Source organism: Pantherophis guttatus, chromosome 9 (assembly GCF_059756535.1).
Source record: "Pantherophis guttatus breed Tessera chromosome 9, ASM5975653v1, whole genome shotgun sequence".
NCBI classification, from domain to species: Eukaryota; Metazoa; Chordata; class Lepidosauria; order Squamata; family Colubridae; genus Pantherophis; species Pantherophis guttatus.
In genome coordinates, this window is record NC_142071.1 from 3671695 (window position 1) to 3691162 (window position 19468).

The window sequence follows — 19468 nt, forward strand, 5'->3', positions numbered from 1 at the left end:
ACGCCCACCAAGCCACGCCCACAGAACCGGTAGTAAAAAAAAAATGTGGATTTCGCCACTGACTACAGCCTTTTCTTTTGGGCTGATGGGAAAAGCCAATCCGGTTTCATCGAAACCTTGGGAAACTCAACAGCTGAACCGTTGAATTAATGGGCTGTACCCTCACTCCCCCGCCTCCTCCTCCCTCTGGATATGGGCACCCACTAGAGGCATTTAATGAAGTTATTTTAGCGGGTGTTACATGGCACTCCAGCAATCCAGTTGCTGGGCCCAAGTGGGTGCCAGAGGAGTTTTGGATGGCGGCCTAAATCCACCCACCCACCCCCAGGGCAGAATAAATGCAGCTGTCCAGGCAAGTCACTGGAGAGAGCATTGCGGCTCTGGAAGGGAGGATCATGGAGATACTCAGCATTCAGCAGTTGGTAAGACCGAGAAGAATTGTGTTGGGATTGGTGGGGACTGCAGATAATAAGCCGTATGATGAACCATTGAGGGAATTTAGTATGTCTAGTCTAACGAACGGGATGCGGCGGCTCAGTGGCTAAGTCGCTGAGCTTGTCGATCAGAAGGGCCGCAGTTCAGCGGTTCGAATCCCGAGCGCCGCGTAATAGAGTGAGCTCCCGTGACTTGTCCCAGCTTCTGCCAACCTAGCAGTTCGAAAGCAGGTAAAAAATGCAAGTAGAAAAACAGGGACCACCTTTGGCGGGAAGGTGACAGCGTTCCGTGTGCCTTTGGCGTTGAGTCATGCCGGCCACATGACCATGGAGACGTCTTTGGACAGCGCTGGCTCTTCGGCTTTGAAACGGAGATGAGCACCGCCCCCTAGAGTCGGGAACGATTAGCACGCATGTGCGAGGGGAACCTTTACATTTAGTTTAACAAAGAGTAGGATTAGGGGCAGTGGTGCAATCCAAATTTTTTTACTACCGGTTCTGTGGGCGTGGCAGGGAAAGGATACTGCAAAATCCCCATTCCCTCCCCACTCCTGGGGGAAGGATATTGCAAAATCTCCATTCCCACCCCACTCTGGGGCCAGCCAGAGGTGGAATTTGCCGGTTCTCCGAACTGCTCAAAATTTCCGCTACCAGTTCTCCAGAACCTGCTGGATTTCACCCCTGATTGGGTAATGGGATAGTTGCCTTCCGATGTTTGAAGTGCTGTCACCAGGAACAAGGGGTCAACCTAATTCTCCAAAGCACTTGAGGGCAGGAGAAGAAGTGATGGGTGGAAGGAAGCTCATTAACCAACCTTGAACGAAAGGAGAAATTTCCTGATCGTGAAAACGATAAATCAATGGAACAGAAGTTGCCTTCAGATGTTGTGGGTGCTTCATCACTGGAAGTCTTCGGGGGGGAAAAGATTGGACAGCCATTTGTCCATGATCCAATAAAGTCTCCTGCCATGAACAGGGGTTGAGGATCTTGAAGGCCTCCAAGATCCTTTCCAACCCTTATTATTCTAATCCAGTCCGAGGCAAGTTCTTTGAGTTTGCTTTGAGTAAGCAAAGCAGGAATGAAGAGTGGCCCACTGGTAGATCAAATCATTAGAGCTGTTATGAAGGGAGGATGCAGAGAACTGTGGGATGGGTCTATACTTCCTCCAGGCCAAAGTCTGTAGAGATTCTCCATCATCCAGGTCATGGTTCTCCCAAAGGTGCTTTTTTCAGGAGGCAACTGGACTTTCTTGGTTTTTTTTACTTTTGAAGACGTTTCGCTTCTCATCCAAGAAGCTTCTTCAACTCTGACTGGATGGTGGGGAATGGAAGGATTGATGCTCCTTGCAGACAGCTGGTCGATTGCATCCTTTTAGAGGGTCGTTGAGGCCACTTGGAGGTTTATCTGTGTCCTCAGGGACACCTGAGTAGTGCAAATGGTTCCTGTAGTCTGCAATTTTTTCCCTCTGGAAACCCATTCCTATTCCCATACCATTCAAAGGATGTTCATCTCAAATTGGATAGCTTAAAGTCTGTAGAGATTCTCAGTCATCCAGGTCTTGGTTGTCCCAAAGGTGCTTTTTCAGGAGGCAACTGGACTCTATTTTTTCTTTTGAAGATGTTTCGCTTCTCATCCAAGAAGCTTCTTCAGCTCTGACTGGCTGGTGGGGAATGGAAGGATTTATCTTCCTTGCAGACAGCTGGGACTCCAGGCTGATTCCTCTCTTGACTCAGTCCCCAGCCTCTGCCTCTCCTTCTCCTTCCACAACCCTCCCGCTTTAATAAATTTTAATAAGATGAGAGCTGGGAGTTGCAAGTAAGTTGGAAAGCGAAGGGATCCAACCTTGGCAACTTTAAGACTTGGGGATGTCAACTCCCATGGCTGGTGAATTCTGGGAGTTATTATTATTATTATTATTATTATTATTATTATTATTATTATTATTATTATTATTATTATTATTAATTTTATTTCTATACCGCCCTTCTCCCGAAGGACTCAGGGCGGTGTACAGCTTAATTAAAAACACAAAGACACTACTATCTACTATCTGGAACGAGCTCCCCCCGGAGATACGGAGGATCCCAGATCTGCGCACCTTCCGCCGCGCTTTTTTATTTCACCAGGCGGGCCTGGCCTAATTTTTCTCCCTCTTTTATAAAAGATTTTTAATTTTTAATAAAATTTTTTAGTATTTTATATACTCAAATTTTAAAATTGGTTTTAAATTGATTGGGGTTTTAATTTGTCTGGGCCAAAACTATTTAATTTGATTTTAATTCCACTTTTAAATTTTGTATGTATGTATTTTATTGTTTGGCTGTGCACCGCCCTGAGTCCTTGGGGAGTAGGGCGGTATAGAAATCAAATCAAATCAATCAATAAATAAATAAAGACAGACAAAATTTAAAAATTATTAAAATTATTAAATAATAGGCCCAATTCAAAAACCCCAAATTTAAAATCCCATTTAAAACCAATTAAAATCTTTACACTGATAGCCCAGCCTGGCGGAACAACAGGGTTTTGAGGGCACAGCGAAATACACGGAGATCAGAGATTTTACGAATTTCTGGGGGCAGCTCATTCCAAAGGGCACAGGAGTTGAAGTGCACAGGTCATAAACTTGTCAAGGTTAAACACCTTGATTTAAAGCCTTAGTACACTTTTAAAAGGGCCAAAAGTGCCAAGCCCAAGGACTCAGCCCACCCTCCCCAGTCAGGCCCAGGGCTAAAGCCCATCATCCCCAGCCGAGCCCAAGCCAGCATATCTGGAACCTCCGTCCTCTGCCCACAACGTTGTGTTGTGTTTGGAGTCCGGTGGCCTCCTGAAAAAAAGCAACTTGGGGAACCCCCAGGTCAGCTCATACTTCTGTTTTTGCATCACGTTCATAGGGAATTCGATTAATTCGAGCCTTGATAGTACAGTGGTCTAAGCACCCTGTTATTAACACAGCTGCCTGCAATTACGGCTGGTTCGAATCTCTCCAAGGCTCAAGGTTGACTCAGCCTTCCATCCTTTCTAAGGTAGGTGAAATGAGGACCCAGTTTGTGGGGGCAATAAGCTGACTTTGTATAAATATACAAAAGTATGAAGGCTATTGCTTAACGCATTGTAAGCCGCCCTGAGTCTCCGGAGAAGGGCGGCATATAAATCAAATTAAAAAAAAATAAAAATTCGAACTGTGGCTCCAGCCCAGGCATCTCCCCCTGCCTGCCCCCCCGCCCCTCGCCCATCGGTTGAATGTGATCTGTAAAGCCAGCCTGGTTTGGTTCCATGTATTGTATGAACCCAGAAAATGGGTTCATGAGAAAGCTGGTGAAATATGTTATGGGAAAGAATGCCGGCGGACTCGGCTCGAATTTCGTTTTTGTTTTCAAGCACAGATCTTTTTTTTTTTTTTTAAACAAGATTGCCTCTCACTCACATAGAAATCTCTGTGTTTCTCCCTGTGCCAATTTAGCTGATGCGTGCATGGGCTAAATTCTTGCATAGTGAGGCCGCAACGCCGACGTGCGTGAGGAATGTACCAGAAAGTGGGTCATTTCAGTAAACTGGATCAAATCTCAGCCACGGGCCAGGAGGGGAGCAGAATTCCTCCCCAAAACTTCAAAGGCTTTTTTTTCCTCAGGGGGAAATTCAGAATAAAATCACAAATACACAGCGCTGTGCAAGGCATCGGCATAAAGGCTGGCAAAGGGCATACTTGGGGAAACGTACGGATTGAAATTCAGAATCCCTTTTTAAAGCTTTCTGTTTAACCTTATCAACGGGCAGCTCTCCTGCACGCCGAGCTGAGATCTGCATAAAATGTGGGGGATTTCAACTTGCGCTGTGATGGATCCATTTTCTAGCTGGTTAATGAATCACATTTAATTTTTTTTTTTTTTTTTTGCCAGTAGCAAGCGACGAATAACCGTGATGAATAATGTATGTTAAATGTTCAGTGAAATATAATCATATATTCATCACCGGTGCGGCGTGCCTTCTCAAACTTTTGGCAAAGATCAATATTGTAATAGTTAAGATCTGGCTGTCAGGTTGGTCTAGTAGAAGGGGTGAAATCCAGCAGGTTCTGACAGGTTCTGGAGAACCGGTAGCGGAAATTTTGAGTGGTTCGGAGAACCAGCAAATACCACCTCTGGGTGGCCCCAGAGTGGGGTGGGAATGGGGATTTTGCAGTATCCTTCCCCTGGAGTGGGGAGGGAATGGGGATTTTGCAGTATCATTCCCCTGGAGTCAGGTGGGAATGGAGATTTCGCAGTATCCTTCCCCTGGAATGGGGTGGGAATGGGGATTTTGCAGTATCCTTCCCCTGGAGTGGGGAGGGAATGGGGATTTTGCAGTATCCTTTCCCTGGAGTCGGGTGGGAATGGAGATTTTGCAGTATCCTTCCCCTGGAGTCGGGTGGGAATGGGGATTTTGCAGTATCCTTCCCCTGCCATGCCCACCAAGCCACGCCCACAGAACCAGTCATTAAAAAAAAAATTAAATTTCACCACTGTCTAGTAGTAGTTGATTGGAGAGCTTTGGGTTGTCTGAATCCATCTCCCCAAATCAGATAGATGAGTTTGCGCAACTCTAAAGTAGGCTCCTATAGAATGGTGGCGTATGGTCCAGTGTTTGTGAGAACATTTGTCCGTTGATTCAGGCCGTTGTGTGAAACAGCCAGAATACCGGTTGTTTGTTGGTTTGGACGTGACACACTCTGTGAATATCGATGTTTTTTTTATCCAGGATTTGGGGTTTCATGTGTCAATCAGAGGTGGTATTCAGCCGGTTCGGGTGGGCCCGCCCCCACCCACCACCCGCCACCCGCCCAGGTTCAATGCCATCCTATATCGCTGTGTTTTTGACGTTGCATGCATGTACGGATGGCACGTGCGAGCGAATTACTGTGTTTTGTGATGCCGCAAAATACACGGATGGCGCACGAGCGAGCGAAGCGAGCGTCCATGCATGCACCCTCTCATTTCCGGTGCTGGGCAAACCGGTAGTAACAGTATGTGAATCCCACTTCTGGTGTCAATGTGAACCCATCCTTCATGTCCAATCCATATTTTCTCTCTGCATCCCAGGGTTGAAATGTTCTCTGAATAGAAATATGGGATGTGTAAGTCGAATCAATCATTTCAAAGAAGGCTTCACAGTTGTGTGTTTGTGGTGCCTGGAGGCAAGTGCATGAAGAACCGTGAGCTACAGATGATGTGAATCAGCCAGGTTTGCATTCCCAGGAGCCGGCATGTTTATTCTGCCTGCACAACATGCGATGTTCTTTTTAAAACCGAACTCACAGCCACTATCGTCCAGCTGTTGGACAATTTCCAGTTCTTCCTTGTTCTCTAAATGGGCTCTTCTAACATGGTTAGATTAGAGTGAAGTAGGAGAAAGTTGTTTCTGGTTCAGCACATTAGAAGAAGACCATCTAAGTCAGGGGTCTCCAACCTCAGCAACTTTAAGACTTGTGGACTTCAACTCCCAGAGTTCCTCAGCCAGCAAAGGCCTTTCCTCTGTGCGTTAAGCAGATGGAAACTTCATTTGAGAGAAGCAGGGGGTGGGATTCATCCAGGGGTGAAATCCAGCAGGTTCTGACAGGTTCTGGAGAACCGGTAGCGGAAATTTTGAGCAGTTCGGAGAACCGGCAAATACCACCTCTGGCTGGCCCCAGAGTGGGACAGGAATGGAGATTTTGCAATATCCTTCTCCCAGGAGTGGGAAGGGAATGGGGGCTTTGCAGTATCCTTCCCCTGGAGTGGGATGGGAATGGAGATTTTGCAATATCCTTCCCCCTGGAGTGCGGAGGGAATGGAAATTTTGCAGTATCCTTCTCCTGCCACGCCTCCCAAGCCACACCACGCCCACCAAGCCACGCCCACAGAACCGGTAGTAAAATAATTAGATTTCACCACTGGATTCATCTAATTTACCTACAGGTTCGCCCAGCACCGAAAATGTGAGCGCGTGTGCATGCTTTGCTTGGCTCACCTGCGCGGCTTCCACGCATCCACATGGATTGAAAACGTGACTAAATAGGACAGCATAGAGCCGATTGCTACTACCGATTTGCCCGAACCGGTGTGAACCGGTTCAGTCAGCGAGAGCAGGGGTCTCCAACCTTAGTGACTTTGTGAAGAATTGTGGACTTCAACTCCCAGAATTCTGGGAGTTGAAGTCCACAATTCTTAAAGTCGCTAAGGTTGGAGATCCCTGAGCTAGAGTATGCTGTTGTTTCTTCAGTTGGGTGACCTTCACAACTCCCCAGAAAACCTTCTGAATACTTCATAGATCCCCATGGAGGAGAGAAGTTCTCCTAGGACCTAGTCCTAGAAACATCAACAAATCCATTCCTGGCCTTAAGATAGTGGGGTGGGGGGTATGTCTTATTTCGGTGGTTGCATCAGGCCTAAAACCTGTTTGTCCTCTTATGAAAACCGTTCAAGATCCCTAGGAATCCGTTAGCCTAAGAAGGAAGGAAGCAGAGAAGCAGGTTGACCCTCTGGTGGTGTCTGGAATTCCCCAGGAGAGCAATGGAGACATTCCATGGCTGCTTGGCCAGAGAAGGTGGGAATGCCAAGATGGGATCGTGTTTCTGTAGCAAGGAGGTTCAGGATTCCTGGGCCCTGAGCGATCGGATGCTTCAGGTGGCTCGTTCCAGAAGGCCTTTCCAGGGAGAAGAGCTCAACTTGAGTTCCTGGGGTCCCCGAGTGGGCCCTAAAAAGGACCTTTCCCCAGTTGTCTTCTTTAATAAGACCAACAGGGATTGGTTGGTTATCTTACATTCTTGGGTTCACCAAACATAAAACAAGCAGATTGGCTGATTTTCCACACTTAACCCAGTGAGTGAAGAAGCTTGTTTTCTGGCTTTGCCCAGTATAGATTACAGATTAACAGAGTTGGAAGGGACCTTGTGGGTCATCTAGTCCAACCTGCCACCCAAGCAGGAGGCCATACACCATTCTTGACAGATGGCAGTCCAGTCTCTTCTTGAAAGCCTCCAGTGATGAAGCTCCCACAACTTCCGAAGGCAACTTCTGTTCCATGGGTTGATTGTTCTCACTGTCAGAAAATTTCTCCTTATTTCCAGGTTGAATCTCTCCTTGATCAGTTTCCATCCATTGTTCCTTGTCTGGCCTTCGGGTGCTTTGGAGAATAGCTTGACCCCCTTCCTCCTCTCTGTGGCAGCCCCTCAAATATTGGAAGATGCTATCATGTCTCCCCTGGTCCTTCTCTTCACTAGGCTAGCCATGCCCAGTTCCTGCAACTGTACAGTGGATTATAAACTAGCCAAGCTGGTTGATTTCTCCAACAGGCTAAACCACAGCTTCCTAATCTCGGCAAGTTCCAGATGTGTAGACTTCAATTCCCAGAATGCCCCACCGGTGGGGAATTCTGGGAGTTGAAATCCACGCATCTGAAAAGTTGCCAAGTTCGAGAAAGTTTGGGCTAAACCAGGGGTCTGCAACCTTAAACACTCAAAGAATCATTTGGACCCGTTTCCCACAGACAAGGAAACACCGGGAACCACAAAACCCTTCCCGTGCCTGCCTATTTCTTGAACAGCCACAAAACTAGCAGATGTAGTTGAATTAAACGTTCTGTTTTCTTCTGAAACTTTTCTTTTTTTTTGGATTTATCCATGGTTGGCCTACCGGTTGTTGAAAAGCTCAATAAATCGCGTGCCGGGAGGTGTCGCACATTGGCGGTTGTGATGCATATTTTGAGTGGCAGGGAGCCGCAGCAGAGGGGTGAAAGAGCCACATGCGGCTCCAGAGCTGCAGGTTGCTGACCCCTAGGCTAAATCCTAAAGTGCTGGCCATCTATCCTTCCCCAAACTGAGTCCCGGGTACAAATAACAGCTGATGAGTGGCTTCGCGTGTTGTGTGAATGCAACTTGTATGTCTCATGAACTGGGGAGGCTCTGTAAGTGGGGAGAGAGACGGAGGGCAGGCGCTTTGGGTAAGCGCCTACTCTCTACTGGACCCTGGGCAGGGGTTGTATTAGGTGAGCTTCAGGGCTCCGAACTAGAGGAGTGGGGGACCCAGGGGAGCCTTCCCCAAGGCAACAGGGGGGATTTGGGACCCGCTGTGCTTCTGGCGCCTGGCTGTCTCTGCCTGCCCTTCGGCTACCCCGACTGGAAATGACACCACATCATGTTTTTGTAGAGTGTCACACCCTGAGGGTTGTCTATAAATAGAAGTTGCTTCATCTGGGGCAGGAGGAACGTTGGCATGGGAGGAGTGTCAGAGCTGGAGCTGGCACCGTTCTCCCGGTGAGGGAGGGGCACACAGATTCGGTGGGTTGGCACTCTGCAGAAGCCAAATGCCTTGGTCAAGGAGGGCCCTCAAGACAGACGGGTGAAGGGAAGGAGAAGAGGGGAAATCAGGGAAGATCAGCTTGCCTTTCCGAAGTTCTGGGAGCTTCCACCCTGGAAGCTTTCAAGAAGAGACCGGACTGCCGTCTGTCGGAAATGGCGTAGGGTCTCCTGCTTGGATGGCAGGTTGGACTACATTCGGGGTCTCCAACCTTGGCAACTTTAAGACTTGTGGGAGTTGAAGTCCTCCAGAACTTGAAGAATTCTGGGAGTTGAAGTCCTCCAGGCTTAAAGTTGCCACAGTTGGGAGACCCCTGTTCTAGAGGAAATAGATTCCGGTTTTGCCCTCCCCGGGCTCTGGAGGCTTTCCTTGAGTCTCCAGGAGGGCGAAAACGACCTCCCCAGGCTCCAGAGGCCCTCTGGAGGCAGGAAACAAGCCCCTTTCTGGCCTTCCCGAACTTCCAGTAAGCCCGTTTTTTGCCCTCCCCGAACCTCCACGCGCGCCCTGCATTTACCTGCGTCCAAAATGGCCCGCGTGGGGACTCCTAGGAGGGGAGGGGTGGGCGGGGCCAGCCATGAGTGGGATTTGGGGGTTTTCCGAACTGCACAGAATCTTAGCTAGAGGTTCTCCCGAACCCCTACGAACCCCCAGCAGCCCATCCCTGATTCTACCCACCATCATCCTCAACCCGTCCAATCATTCCCCAAAGTGATGAGCACTGCAGCCCAACACGGGTGAAAGCTGTCGGATCAGAGCCGCCCCGTTTTCTCCTGCCAGAGAGGCCTCAGTGCTTGTTTACTTTCCATAATTTATACCTTGCTGTTCCACAACAAGGCACATACCCAGCCGTTGACAAGGCTGGCGTTTGATTTAAAACACAATTAAAATAACATGACAACGCAATCAACCAGAAATAATTCATAAGCCGCTTGTCACTTTAAAAATGCATGAGGAGCCAGAATTAAAATCATAACAAAAATGTGATGGAATTGTTTTCTATGTTCTATCTCCATGCCGACAGGGGTAGGAAAAGCTGGAAACGGAACGCTGAACGCCGTTCCCTCTTTTCTAATTTCTGTCATTCCCTTGCCGGTAGACTTCGCCTGAATCTGGAGGTTTTGTTAGGCTGTGTGGGGAGCGGGGGGAGTGACTATTTATGGCCAATTTTTTCCCTGCAATGAATTTTTGTGATTTCTCCTTAAACCAGGGGTTTGCAACCTTAAACATTCAAAGAGCCATTTGGACCCGTTTCCCACAGAAAAGAAAACACCGGGAGTCACAAAAACCCTTCCCGTGCCTGACTATTTCTCGAGCAGCCACAAAACTAGCATATGTAGTTGAATTAAATGTTCTGAAACTTTTCTTTTCTTGGATTTATCCATGGTTGGCCTACTGGGGGTTGAAAAGCTCAATAAATCGCGTGCTGGCGGGTGTCGCACATTGGCGGTTGTGACGCATATTTTGAGTGACAGGGAGCCGCAGCAGAGGAGTGAAAGAGCCACATGCGGCTCCAGAGCCGCAGGTTGCTGACTCCTGGTTTACCCAATGCAAAGAGGAAAGATCGGGCCAGCGTAGCTTCAGTTTGGTCTAACCAATGCAAAAAAGAAAACATGCCAACAGTTTGGGGAGTGGCGTCAAGATGGCCACACCCACCCAGTTGGCCACACCTACCCAGTTGGCCACACCCACCCAGTCGGCCACAGCCGCCCGCTTCCCACCCCCAAGGTCAACCTTGATGCGGCCCTCAATGAAATTGAGTTTGACGCCCCTGCTCTAAAATATGTTCAGTCCTTTGCATCCAGCGTCTGGATCAAGCAGTTCAACTTGTTAATTTTTGAACCTTAATTTTATGTTATTTGTGGGGATGATCTGCATAATTCTGAGTAACGGCATCGTTTCGACAATCAGGCAAATATGTCATCTGCCTCGGCAAATGTCACTCGGGATTTAACAAACACCTTTCGCTCTCCAATTAGTAGTTTGCCGAATCCCTTACATCTTACAAGAAGCAGAAAGTTTTGCTCTCATTTCTGATTAAAGGGCCACTTGGTATGGCTTGTTTTCACACAACACCACAAACTGGGTCAGATATTTGCTGCATTTGATCAGGGTCAACTTAATTGCGAACGGATGAATTTCGGTGATGTTAAGAATCTTGTCTGAATGCAGCCTTCCTTGCAAGTGAGGAAGGGGTGTGTAATGGAATTATTCATTTAATTAATTGAAATTTCTCCAGTTGCCCATCTCAGCTGCATGATTTTGGATGGCTGATGAGATAAAACCAATAAGCTGCAACTATAACATTTCCCTAAGACTTATCTCTGTACTTGCCTCCAGAAGTTGCGAATGCTCCAACACTGGGAGTTTTTAAGAAGAGGTTGGATAATCATTTGTCTGAAGTGGTGTAGGGTTTCCTGCCTAAGCAGGAGGTTGGACTAGAAGACCTCCAAGGTCCCTTCCAACTCTGTTAATCTGTTAAACCTTCCATCATTTTCCATTCATCTTATCTCTTACCTTTCATTTTTAGTTGTTCGGGGCTGCCCTTTTACCCTTTACCCTCCTTTATTTTACCACAACCTTTCCTCTTCTCCTCCCCTTCTCTTCCTTTCTCCATCTCTTCCTACTTTCTCCGTTCTTCCTCTCCTTCTCTTTCCTACTTCCCCTTCCCTCCCCCCTCCTCTCTTCTTCCTCCCTTTCTAACCCTCTCTCCTTTTTTTTAACAAACTTTATTAAATTATCAAACAATTATAAAAACAATTAAAACCATAATAAGATATTCATATACATAGATCATATATTTAACATTTCATTTCTATTCTTTTACATGTCTATATATATTCTTCTTCTCTACACATTACATATTTCATAACCTAGTCCCATATCCATTCTCCTGACGGTGAAGTCATTGTTGGTATTTATATGAAATAAGCATGGAATTACACTCTCAATTATCAGTTCTTAGTTTAAAGTTCACTATTAAAGAAAAGTAAAATTTAGTACTCATCAAGATTATCTATATGCTTTATTTACTACGTATATCTTTATCCACTTTCTTTTCGCTTAATCCAATCGATTGGACTAACCCTCTCTCCTACTCCTCTTTCCCCTCCCTCTCCTTTTCCCTCTCTTCTCTCTCTCCCTCTCCTTTCCTCTCTCCTTCCTTCCTCTCTCTCTACTCCTTTCCCTCTCTCTTGTTGTTTCCCTTTTCAATTTAATCTAGAATGCTATTCGAGCAGCCCCGATTATCTATTTGCATCCGTCTTCAATTTCTTGTTTAGTAATTACATCTGTTTCAGGGGTGGGTTTAAATATTTTTACTACCGGTTCTGTGGGCGTGGCTTATTTTGTGGGGCGTGGCTTAGTGGGGGGGTAATGTGACTGGGTGGGCGTGGCCAACTTTTTTAAAAAAAATCTTTTAAAAGCATTTTTTCTACAACCTTAAGAGGTTGTAGAAAAAAATGCTTTTAGAAGCCTCTGACGATCAGGCAACTCAGCTGGGATCGTCAGAGGCTTTTAAAGGGATTTTTTTTCCCTACAACCTCTTCGGCTGAAGAGGTTGCAGAAAAAAATGTTTTGAAAAGCCCCTGATGATCCCAGCTGAGCCGTGTGATCATCAGAGGTTTTTTTTTTTTACTTTTAAAAGCATTTTTTCGGCCGATGAGGTTGCAGAAAAAAAATGCTTTTAAAAGCTTCTGACGATCCCAGCTGAGCTGCGTGATCATCAGAGCCTTTTTTTTTCTTTTAAAAGCATTTTTTCAGCCGATGAGGTTGCAGAAAAAAAATGCTTTGAAAAGCCTCTGATGATCCCAGCTGAGCCGTGTGATCATCAGAGGCCTTTTTTTTTTTAACTTTTAAAAGCCTCTGACGATCCCAGCTGAGCTGCGTGATCATCAGAGGCTTTTTTTTTTTTTTTTACTTTTAAAAGCATTTTTTCAGTTGTACAGAACTGAAGAAGCATTTTGGATGAGAGGCAAAATGTCTTCGAAGAAAAACGAGGCTTGGAAAAGCCTCTTGGGGATGCCTTCCCAGCTGCCTTTTGAAATCTAGAGTGAACCTCAGGATCCGGATTCCACTTCTGGAAATTTCCATTATTTCCATATTCAATTTCCTTTCTTGAAGAAGTAACAGAGAAGTAGCTACAACAACCCACCAAGAAAGCAATATTAAAAGAATTGCTTATAAACAGCGCTTGATTGAGTAAACCCTCATTAGCTTCAGAACTAAACCAATTGTATGGCCAAAACTTTATTTTAACATGAGGGACCTCCTGCTGTGGCTGATGAATTAATTAGGTAGCCAAAAGTAGAATGCCAACAAGAGGGCATCTGTTAAAAAATGCAACCCGTCTCTTCCTCCAGTGGTTCATGCCACTGCCTCCCTCCCTCCCTCTCTCTCCCTTCCCCTTTCCAGCTGCTGCTTTCTATTTCTATTTCCGGGCTCGGCTCGGCTCCCATGTCATCTATTTGAGGAAACAAATCGCCTCTTTTATTAAGGCTGTCCATATTTTGTTTTTAATTTCTGCAAACTTCTGGATTCCTTCCATTCGATCCACGCCTCCTTGCCTCCCAGCAGCGCCCACTCGCCCCCCCACTCCCGTTCGGGGGCATTAAAATCAGTGGTGAAGTCCAAATTTTTCTACTACCAGTTCTGTGGGCGTGGTTTGGGGGGGGCGTGGTGTGGCTTGGGGGGCGTGGCAGGGGAAGGATACTGCAAAATCCCCATTCCCACCCCACTCCAAGGGAAGGATATTGCAAACTCTCCATTCCCACCCCATTCCAGGGGAAGGATACTGCAAAATCCCCATTCCCTCCCCACTCCTGGGGGAAGGATACTGCAAAATCCCCATTCCCACCCCACTCCAGGGGAAGGATACTGGAAAATCCCCATTCCCACCCCACTCCAGGGGAAGGACACTGCAAAATCCCCATTCCCACCCCACTCCTGGGGGAGGGATATTGCAAAATCCCCATTCCCTCCCCGTTCCTGGGGGGAGGATACTGAAAAATCCCCATTCCCACCCCACTCCAGGGGGAAGGATATTGCAAAATCCCCATTCCCTCCCCACTCTGGGGCCAGCCAGAGGTGGTATTTGCCGGTTCTCCGAACTGCTAAAAATTTCCGCTACCAGTTCTCCAGAACCTGTCAGAACCTGCTGGATTTCACCCCTGGTTAAAATGCCTTGGAAGGCCTCGCACGACCCATAAACAGCATCCTTCTTGTGACTGTTTTCCTCCTTGGTCTCTCCTTCCGTAGGTAAGTGAGGAACGGCCCGAAGAGAAAGTCGGCTGTTTTGCAGCACGCGCGAGAGGCTCAGCCTGGGAACCTGAACGTTGGCGCTCCGGTCCGGCTGGGCCCTGGTGGGAATCGGTGGAAAGAGAGAAGCAGAAAGCGGAAGACGAGAAGAAGAAAAAGGTGAGCCGTTGACTGAGTTTCTGTAAAAGCTGTAGAGTGTCGACCCCAAAGCTGAGCTTCTGTTGCCACACTGGAGCTGAGGGATAGGGAGGGGGGATTTGAGAATAGCTGGGGTTTTGTAGCCAAAACAAAATACTTTCTCCTGGGAACCAAGGACATCCCCACAGGTGGCCCGAGAGAGAGAGGAGGAGCGATGTTACCAGGCAACCAGATGGCACCTTGATTGGACCATGTCACTGTTTGGGGAAGGGGAAAAAACGTTCCAACTCTGAGGGTTACTGTTGTTTTCACCTAATTAAAATTAAAAGTTTTTCCTCCTCCCCAAACAATCAGTCACATGGTCCAACAATCACGGGGTCGCCTGAAGGTTCCCACAGTTTTCACCAGAACTGTGCCAATATGATATATCCAAATAAAACAATTCTTTGAGGAATCTACCTGCCTCGGAATCTTGTTCGCCATGGCTGTATTCCTTGGAACCCTGACATAGAGATGCCCTCAGAAGGCAGTGACTGAGCTTGTCAATCAGAAAAGTCGACAGTTCGGCGGTTTGAATCCCTAATGTAGGCCTCCTGTGTGAGCAGGGGGTTGGATTAGATGACCTCCAAGGTCCCTTCCAACTCTGTTAACTGTTAAAGTCACAAGTGGGAGGAGATGGGTGATAGGAACGATGAGAAGATGAATAGTAATAGTAGTGCAGACTTAGTGAATAGTTTGATAGCGTTGAGGGAATTATTTGTTTAGCAGAGTGATGGCATTTGGGGAAAAAAACTGTCCTTGTGTCTAGTTGTTCCGGTGTGCAGTGTGTCAGCGTTTCAACGCTGGCATCGAGAGCAGGGGAGAGAGAGAGAGATAAGCTCTGAACTTTTGCCTGCTAAATCCCTTTGAAGTCGGGTTGTCGTGGAAATGAGGAGGGGAGGCATTCCTGGGAAATGACGAGACAAGAAGTCAGGAGAGTGACTTGGAAGATAGCCAATGAGAAGCAGAGATTTGGGGATCGGGAAGGGAGGGATTGGGGGGCAAAAGGTCAGCCTTGTCCGCATCGAGTCATGATCCGGTGGCTGTGCTCAATTAAAGAAAAGATTGCCTTAAAGATTGGCAGTTTGGAAATTCATTTATTTTGAGATAGCATCGAAGTCTGACACAGTTTATGTCCAGGATGCGAGGGGTCTGTAGATATTTTCACAGCCCTCTTTTTGACTCCTGCAGTCCTCAATGGAAGGCAGGTTGGTAGCCATTGTTTTTTCTGCAGTTAGATGAAAGAATATCCAACTCTAATTAAGCTTCTAGAGTGGAGTGTGGGAAGCATGTTTTTAGGAAGCATGTTTTGGATTACAGGAGAACCTCGGGTCACGAATGCTTCTGACCATGACCAAATTGGGTGCCGACCAAAAAATCCACTAAAAGTTTCACTCTGGTCGTGAACGCATCCTCAGATGGTGATCAAGCAGAGCCTCAAAGATTTCCCCTTCTGCGCCATATTTTTTCTGTACGTACATGCGCAGTCAGTCTTGCTTCCGGTCACAACCAAACCGGGTCGCGACCGAAGTCCTGGAACGGATTACGGTCGTGACCGGAGGTTCCACTGTATCCAGGGGTGGGTTCTACTTACCTTTACTACCGGTTCACAACGGGAGCAGGCATGTATGCGCTTCTGCGCATGTGTAGATTGTACCTTATGATGTCTGGGCGGGTGGGCGGAGCCTCCCGCTTTTACTACCGGTTCTCAAGAACCGGACAGAACCAGTTATAAAGCCTTATAGAAGATAAGCCCTACTCTGACTGACCTCTAGAGGGCACCAAAGAGATCCAGAATGCTGTTTCCTTCCCACTAGGGCAGGGGTCTGCAACCTTAAAACACTCAAAAAGCCATTTGGACTCCTTTCCCACAGAAAAGAAAACACCGGGAGCCACAAAACCCTTCCCTTGCCTGACTATTTCTTGAGCAGCCACAAAACTAGCATATGTAGTTGAATTAAACGTTCGGTTTTCTTCTGAAACTTTTCTTTTCTTGGATTTATCCATGGTTGGCCTACTGGAGGTTGAAAAACTCAATAAATCGCGTGCCGGCGGGTGTCGCAGATTGGCGGTTGGGACGCATATTTTGAGTGACAGGGAGCCGCAGCAGAGGGGTGAAAGAGCCACATGCGGCTCCAGAGCCCCAGGTTGCTGACTCCTGCTCTAGGAGGCCTTCTAGATAGTTACAGCTCAGATCTGGCGTCCCGACTTACGACTGTGTAACGAGCTTATTATTCCTCACGTTCATGCCGCCACTATCTTTTCCAGCTTGAGGCCCTCAATAATGCCAGGTTGAAGATTGACACCTTGGATGACTTGGCGGCCATTGTCAAGCATCGCAAGCAGAAGAAGAAAAAGTGTAAGAAAGTGATCCTCCCCAAACCGCAAGAGCCGGAAATTGTTGTGAGTATTCTGGAGAGTTTCTCAAACGTGCAGAACCTCGATAGGACATCTTCAGCATCTTTGAGAAGGAGTCAGGCTGCCCCGAAAGATCCAAGTGTCCAGCTCAGAGATGAAATTAGATCTGGCCTTGAGTGTCCTGATTAGACAGTTGGCAAGGGCTAAAAATGGCTTTGCTTATTGGAGTTAATATTAGATACTAATAATAGGTACATATTAAGTATCTGGGAGGTGCAGATAATTAACAATCTGAACTGGTCTGTCCACACATCATCCTTAATGAAATATGCAAACCAGCATCTACGTTTCCTGCATCGGATGAGGAGAACACATCTTTCTCTTCCTCTCCCGGCCACTTTTTACAGATGCACGATTGAGAGCGTTTTAACAAACTGCATTGGTATGGTTTGGTGGCAGCAGTGCCTCAGATAGAAAGTCCATACAGAGAGTGGTGAGGACAGTGGAGAAGGTTATAGGAAGCTCGCTTCCTGTTATTCAGGATGCTGCTTATAAGAGTTATGTGCTTAGAGCTCGAAGCATTGTTAGAGACCCCACGCACCCACTTCACGGTCTGTTTCTGTTGCTCCCCTCTGGGAGGGGGTTTCAAAGTATTTCTAGCAGGGTTTCCAGTTAATGTAAACAGCTTTGTTCCCTATGTCATCCATCTGGTAAATTTGGAGGATTTATTTTTCTCGCCATGTACAAGATATACATCCGAACTAGACTGTGTTGTTTCTCCGTGTCATATAATATATGTGGGAATATGCATAATTTTGTATTTATTTATTTTGTCATGTTTATGTAGTGCATATTGGAGGTGCTGACCCTTTTGAGAGCTGTATGCAACGAAATTTCATTTTAATGTATGCCGATCAGTGTACTTCCAAAGTGACAAGAAAGTTATTCTATCTATCTAGTTCAGAAGGGGGCTTTTGGAGGGGCAAAAGCCTCCTCCAAAGGACCTCCTAGTCCTCTCTCTCCTGCTTATTTCTAGAAAACTTGCCCCCCCCCCCAGTTTTTGGGACATGCGGCCACTCTTACCTAGACTCCTAAATTGCATTAACAGAGGGATACAATCAAGATCAAGGGAGGTACTAATACCCCTTTATAAAGCCTTAGTAAGACCACACCTAGAATCCTGCATCCAGTTTTGGTCCCCACACTATAGAAAAGATGTTGAGACTCTAGAAAGAGTGCAGAGAAGAGCAACCGGGAGGATTAGGGGACTGGAGGATAAAATATACGAAGAACGGTTGCAGGAACTGGGCATGGCTAGTCTAGTGAAGACAAGGACCAGGGGAGACATAATAGCAGTGATCCAATATCTGAGGGGCTGCCCCAGAGAGGAGGGGGTCAAGCTATTTTCCAAGGTACCTGAAGGCCAGACAAGGAACAATGGATGGAAACTGACCAAGGAGAGATTCAACCTGGAAATAAGGAAAATTTTTCTGACAGTGAGAGCAATCAACCCATGGAACAGAAGTTGCCTTCGGAAGTTGTGGGAGCTTCATCACTGGAAGCTTGCAAGAAGAGACTGAACTGCCATCTGTCAGAAATAATGTAAAGAAGAAGAGGAAGGAGAAGAAGAAGAAGAAGAAAAGGAAGGAGAAGGAGAAGGAGAAGAAGGAGGAGGAGGAGAGGAGGAGGAAGAGGAGAAGTAAAAGGAGGAGGAGGAGGAGGAGGAGGAGGAGGAGGAGGAGGAGGAGGAGGAGAAGAAGAAGAAGAAGAAGAAGAAGAAGAAGAAGAAGAAGAAGAGGAGGAGGAGGAGGAGGAGGAGGAGGAGGAGGAGGAGGAGGAGGAGGAGGAAGAAAACATGTATAAATTCCTTTGCTCTCATTTGCTCATTCATTTCTAAGCTCTATTTTGCAAGATAAGTCAGTCTCAGGGGAAGCCTCTATTTCGGGAAAGGACAAATGTAAAAAGGATGGTGGATAAAAACTTGCAGATAAAATTATCGTTCTCTTTCGGCTTCTTTATATAAAAGACTTCTTCATGTCCGTGGCGTTTCCTTGGCAACGAGGAAGGTGGTTTGCCATTCTTAATAAAAGGAATAACAGAGAAACAGAGTTGGAAGGGACCTTTGAGGAGTGGATAAGGAGTGGAATAGAATGGAATAGAATAGAATAGAATAGAATAGAATAGAATAGAATAGAATAGAATAGAATAAGGAATGGAATGGAATGGAATGGAATGGAATAGAATAGAATAGAATAGAATAGAATAGAATAGAATAGAATAGAATAGAATAGAATAAGGAATGGAGTGGAATAGAATAGAATAGAATAGAATAGAATAGAATAGAATAATGAATGGAATGGAATGGAATGGAATAGAATAGAATAGAATAGAATAATGAATGGAATGGAATGGAATGGAATGGAATGGAATAGAATAGAATAGAATAGAATAGAATAGAATAAACAGAGTTGGAAGGGACCTTGGAGGTCTTCTAGTCCAACCCCCTGCTTAGGCAGGAAACCCTACACCACTTCAGACAAATGGTTATCCAACATCTTCTTAAAAACTTCCAGTGTTGGAGCATTCATGACTTCTGGAGGCCAGTCGTTCCACTGATTAATGGTTCTCACTGTCAGGAAACAAACCCTCCACCAGGGACCACAGGGAGTCAAAAAAAGTCAATATGGCAGCCTGAAACTCCCCGCACTTAGCTTGTTTCGACTCTTCCTCCCTTTATGCACCCCGATTCTCTCCTTTTGAGCACCCAAGTATACAAATCTGGATAATTTCTGTCTTTTCTTTTCGTAGATAGAATCGGTGGAGCCAGAGCAGTTTCTTGATGCCGCTCTGGAGAACCGGATTCTTGTTATCGATAAATATCTGGCCGATGGAGGGGACCCCAATACCCATGACAAGGTATGGTGGGGACACCAG

The 19468-nt window shown here is 46.5% G+C and overlaps 1 protein-coding gene across 1 annotated transcript in view; it reads left to right on the forward strand.

Moving 5' to 3' along the window:
• The first annotated feature begins 361 nt into the window (after window positions 1-361).
• ANKRD23 (ankyrin repeat domain 23) overlaps window positions 362-19468 on the forward strand; it is a 28586-nt gene continuing 9479 nt past the window's right edge. Inside the window, exons 1-4 of the mRNA XM_034435218.3 lie at window positions 362-422; window positions 14000-14158; window positions 16445-16579; window positions 19343-19450. Of these exons, the coding sequence (XP_034291109.2) occupies window positions 396-422; window positions 14000-14158; window positions 16445-16579; window positions 19343-19450 (429 nt within the window). The 5' untranslated portion in view covers window positions 362-395. The remainder of the gene's footprint in view (window positions 423-13999; window positions 14159-16444; window positions 16580-19342; window positions 19451-19468) is intronic.